General features: G+C 58.1%; 1 protein-coding gene across 1 annotated transcript in view; it reads left to right on the top strand.

Moving 5' to 3' along the window:
* PTPRS (protein tyrosine phosphatase receptor type S) overlaps nt 1–5,016 on the top strand; it is a 124,314-nt gene that overhangs the window by 53,409 nt on the left and 65,889 nt on the right. The window contains exons 13-15 of the mRNA XM_045300060.1: nt 2,968–3,273; nt 4,567–4,760; nt 4,877–4,903. Coding sequence (XP_045155995.1) covers nt 2,968–3,273; nt 4,567–4,760; nt 4,877–4,903 — 527 coding nt within the window. The remainder of the gene's footprint in view (nt 1–2,967; nt 3,274–4,566; nt 4,761–4,876; nt 4,904–5,016) is intronic.

The following is a 5,016-nucleotide window of genomic DNA, read 5'->3' as shown; positions in this document are numbered from 1 at the left end:
CTAAACCCTGTAGGGCGCATCCAAAAAAAAAAAATTATGGAACGAATACAAAGTGTCACTGTCCCAAGAAGAATTGGTTACGTCCAGCCGTCTCAGGAGGTAGCTGATGACCCAGAACCGAAGGCGATGAAGAAGTCCAAGCTGCTCTGAAGGCATGGGCCAGAACCAGAGCACCAATTGAAGTGTGTCCAACACACGGACGCAACGCTGGACTTACTCGCTGTTCACGGATGTCAAGAGGCTTGAAAGGCAGCTACCTGGCCAACCGACTGGAAGAGATCCCTATCTGGGCCCACTTCCAAAGAATGGTGGCCCGACAAAACACAGAAATGTCATTAGTACGCCAGGCGGACTTCGCCGAGGAGCCTTCAAACACACTCGCAACAGAGCGTCAGCAGGGAGCTGTCAGAAATGCAAGCCAGAACCAGAAGAGGACTCAGAGCAAGGAATACTGTTGTTGACGTCAGGTGGGGTCTGGGCTAAAAGCAGGTGCGGACCTGTCGTTCATTGACTGTGCGAAGGCATTCAACTGTGTGGCTCATGATAGATTTTGGATCGCACCGAGGAATGGGAGCTCCAGAACAGTTCATTGAACTCGTGAGGAGTCTGGACGTAGACCGGGGAGCAGGCAGTCATTCAGCTAGAACAAGGGGGGAGTAGCGTGGTTGGAAATCGGGAAGGACGTGTGGCAGGATTTTATTCTTTGACCTCCTCCTTCAAGCTGTAGGCTGAGCGAGTCATCCAAGAAGGTGAACTAGACAAAGAAGACGGGTCTCAACTGGAAGAAGTCTCACGAACAAGCTGCAACATGCAGATAATCACAACTGCTGCCGGAAGCAAGGAAGGCTTGGGGCGCTGCAGCTGAAGACGGAAGAGTGTAGCCTTCTGTATGGATTTTACAGCTCACTCTAAAGGAAACCCAAATCCGGACCACCGCACCAGGAGACCGACATCCTGATCAAATGGAGGAAAGATTCGGTCAATGCCCAGAAGATCAGCAATCACGAAACCAGCCAGCCCATTGCGTTGGGCAGCTCTGCATAAGACTTCCGTATCCCAACTGCCTTTTTTTTTTTTTCCAAAGGAGGGTGTCATTTTGTCCATCAGTCACCTGACACGCAGTTGAAGCTGGACAAGGAAGAAGGAGGAAACGATGCCGATTATGATCTCAGCAAAAGATACTGAAGACACCGTGGACCATCAGAAGAATGAAAACATCGGTCTCAGAAGAAGTTCAGCCAGAATGCTCCCTAGAAACAAGGGGGTGGGCGATGGGAAGGGAGACTCGGTCTCACGTACTTCGGACGTGTTATCAGGAGGGGACCAGTCGCTGGAGAAGGACGTCCAACCAAGAGGAAGACCCCAGACGAGATGGACTGACGCGGTGGCGGCAACACCAGGCTCCAGTACAGCAGGGACGTGCCGACGGCACGGGGCCAGGCAGTGTTTCCTTCTGTCCTGCCTGGGGTGGCCGGGAATAGGAAGGACTGGGCAGCCCCGGCCAGCAACAGCATTCCTGTTACCCTGTGATGCTTTCACGCAGCCCAGTGTCTGGCACACAGCAGGGGCCACCTACGTGGCCACTGTCATTTTCACTCTGGAGGGCAGTTACGGTTATTGTCAGATGCCTTCCAACTGCCCACAGTAGGTGCTCCATACATGTGGCTTAATCTGTGGCAGACTGGGCATGGTGCCATGCGTAGAGTCAGGGCTCTGCAAACACAGTAGGTGTGCAAACCATGGGCCGTTTTAACTGACAGCCCTGAGCCCATTACCTCATACACAGTAGGGGTCCAGTAAGCGGGCATTTTGATTAGTTCTCCACAGAGCCCTAGGCAGGGCACCTGGGGCACGGTAGATGTGCAGAACAGGGGCATCGGGTAGATGTGCAGAACAGGGGCATCGGCTTCTCTAAACCTCATAATGTAATAGCCAGTGCACAGTGGGTTCTCAATAAAGGAGAACGTTATGGTTACTCTGTGAAGCTCTTGGTGTAAGGCTGGGCACATAGTAGGTGCCAAGGAGTGTGGTCCCCAGGCACAGTGCTGTACACAGTAGGTCTTTAGTGAATCGTGTGTACACTGTTACTCCATTAAGTAACATGCATGAAGTAACCCTGACATGGTCCCTGGCACTTAGTAGGCTCTCAAGAACGGGGCTTCCGTGGCCTTGGCAGGGTACTTGGTTCACAGTACTGCCTGGCACACAGTAGGTGCCTGCCACATAGATGCTTGCATCACTATTCTGTGAGGCCCTTGGCATTGTGCTTAGCACACAGTAGTTCTCTGCTGGGGCTTTTTCACTTCTGTTACCCTTGACATGGTACTCGGCACATAGTAGGTGCCACACAGTAGCCATTCCTGCTCACAGCGACCCTATCGGACAGACAGATAAGAGATTGCACGGCTGTGCTGTCTATGGACAAAAGCAAGCCTGCCACATCTCTCTTCCATGGAGCCAGTAGACTCGAACAGCTGGCCTGTCAGATTGGCGCCATGTGCTTAACCACAGCACCACCAGGGCACCTCGCTCGACACGCAGTAGGCGCTCGTGATGCAGTGTCTTCCTGTGGTTCTCGGAGCCTGTGATTGATGCTCAATATCTGGAGTTTTCGGGGTTGTTATCCTTGTCTCGGCCCCTGGGGCACAGTGGGTGTGGACTCCCTGGGTACCATGGCGGCCCTCTGCCCAAGACCTACTGTGCGCCAGGTGGTGAGCGCAGCGTTCTTGGCCAGCCCTCCCCACCCCTGCCCGTCCGTCCGTCCATCCTTCATCCCACTTTTGGTTACACCCTTCTCTTTTGGGTTCAACTTCTCTTTGGTTTGGTTCTGTTTTGTTTGTTATCATCTTCTTTTTTATTTTCTCTTTCCCATCTTTTGTTTCCCTGCCCGCCCTCCCCTCCTCTCCCCACCCTGCCCGTCCCTCCTCCTCCCACCCCCTCGCCCCCATGCTCTCCCCTCCCCCATAGAACCGTCAGCCCCCCCTCAAGATGTTAAATGTGTCAGCACGCGCTCCACAGCGATTCTGGTAAGTTGGAGGCCGCCGCCACCGGAAACGCACAACGGGGCCCTGGTGGGCTACAGCGTCCGCTACCGACCGCTGGGCTCAGAGGACCCGGAACCCAAGGAGGTGAACGGCATCCCCCCGACCGCCACCCAGATCCTGCTGGAGGCGCTGGAGAAGTGGACGGACTACCGCATCACCACCGTCGCGCACACAGAGGTGGGACCAGGGCCCGAGAGCTCGCCCGTGGTCGTCCGCACCGACGAGGACGGTAAGCACCAGCCCTGGCCGGGACATGTCCCCACCAGGCCCCAGCCACGGAGCTGTCCATCCCGGGACACCGGGGTCTCCGGGAGGCAAGGAGGCCTGCAGCGGCCTCTCCGGGCTCCTCGGTCTCCGAGACGGTGGTTTCAGGCCTCACAGCCTGGCTTTAGCCCAGGAAGTGACACCGGCAGCCCCGCGGTGTGTTTATACAGTGGACCCAGAAAAGATGGGGTGTGGGAAACATTTAACAGCACCCACAACAAAACCAGGCCCCTGGGTGGCGTAGCGAGTGACACGTTGGGCTCCTAATCGTGAGATCAGCAGATCGAAACCACCGGCCGCTCCACGGGGTAAAGATGAGGGTTTCTACTCCCACCAAGAGTTACAGTCTCAGAAACCAACAGGGCAGATCTATGATATCCTATAGGGCCCCCACGAGTTAGAATTGGGTTCAAGTTTGGGCCCCAGGCTCCCAGGAAAGCCTCACACTGAGGGCTCCTTTGGAGCCTGCGCTCCTGGAAAGGTTGTGGACAGCAGTATGCTGATCGCACTCCGGGAAGCATCGGCCTATGGCTGTGGTGTAAACACTCCTCACTGGGACAATTTCAGGCGGCGGGGAATTTATCTCTGGAGAGTTAAGTGGACCTGTGGGCGGTCCCTGGGGGAAGTCAGCCATCTCTGCACAGAAATCTCGGCTCCTTCCTGGGAGGGGTTTGCTCTCCGAGCAGTTGGCCCGGGAAGTTCCTTGGGCACACTTCCTTGAGGGCCAGATGGCGGGCACCCCAGGCACAGAGACAAAATGAAGCCCCTTCTCTCCATGCCAGCCCTACCCTGGGGCAGGATGGGGTGTATCCAGTGGGAGGGGTGTTGAGAAAGGCCCCCCAGGGCCTGCTGAGATGTAAACGTGTGGAGCTGGACTTCCCGGGTTCAAAGCCCAGCCAGGCCGCTTTCTGACCATGGGAGTCTAGAACCACTGTGGGGCCACTTAGTAGGGGGTTTCCAGCGCCCTGATCTGTGGGCCTGGAGGAAACAGGTGGGTGTGGCTTTTAGGACAGGTGGAAGCCCCCGCAGGTGACTCAGGTTCTGCTGGGGCACAGTGGGAGCCTCAGTTTCCCCTTCTCCCAATGGAATGAGGCAGACCGGCCATCAGAGCCCATGGGGGACAAGACGGATGGAAGCCCCGAGCTCTCCCTAACCGGCAGCCAATCTGCGCCCCGGCTTCGGGCACCTGCCCGGGGAGGGGCCGGTCGCTCTAGTAACGACCCCGCCTGCCCCTCCCCTCCCTCCTCCCGCCCGCCAGTGCCCAGCGCGCCGCCGCGGAAGGTGGAGGCGGAGGCGCTCAATGCCACGGCCATCCGCGTGCTGTGGCGCTCGCCCGCGCCCGGCCGGCAGCATGGCCAGATCCGCGGCTACCAAGTCCACTACGTGCGCATGGAGGGCGCCGAGGCCCGCGGGCCGCCGCGCATCAAGGACGTCATGCTGGCCGACGCCCAGGTGGGCAGGGGCGGGGAGGGGTCCCGGTGGGCGGCCTGCCCGGCGCTGCTTCTCCCCCCTCTCTGGCCCCCTCTCTCACCGCCTCCTCTCTCCCGCGCCGCTCCTCCCGCGCGTAGTGGGAGACGGATGACACCGCGGAATATGTGAGTAGCGCCGGCGTCTGCTGTGCACCCTGCGCGGGTCGTGCTGTGCCGTGCTGTGCCACCCCTTCCCCCTCCGCACATCGGCATCCAGGGTCTCCTCCCCCTGTTCCCAG

The sequence above is a fragment of the Echinops telfairi genome, unplaced genomic scaffold, assembly GCF_000313985.2.
Source record: "Echinops telfairi isolate 266 unplaced genomic scaffold, ASM31398v2 ScPeMD7_7459;HRSCAF=8497, whole genome shotgun sequence".
Classification (NCBI taxonomy): domain Eukaryota; kingdom Metazoa; phylum Chordata; class Mammalia; order Afrosoricida; family Tenrecidae; genus Echinops; species Echinops telfairi.
Note: the sequence above shows the minus strand (reverse complement) of the source record. Positions and strands in the feature narration are given on the sequence as shown.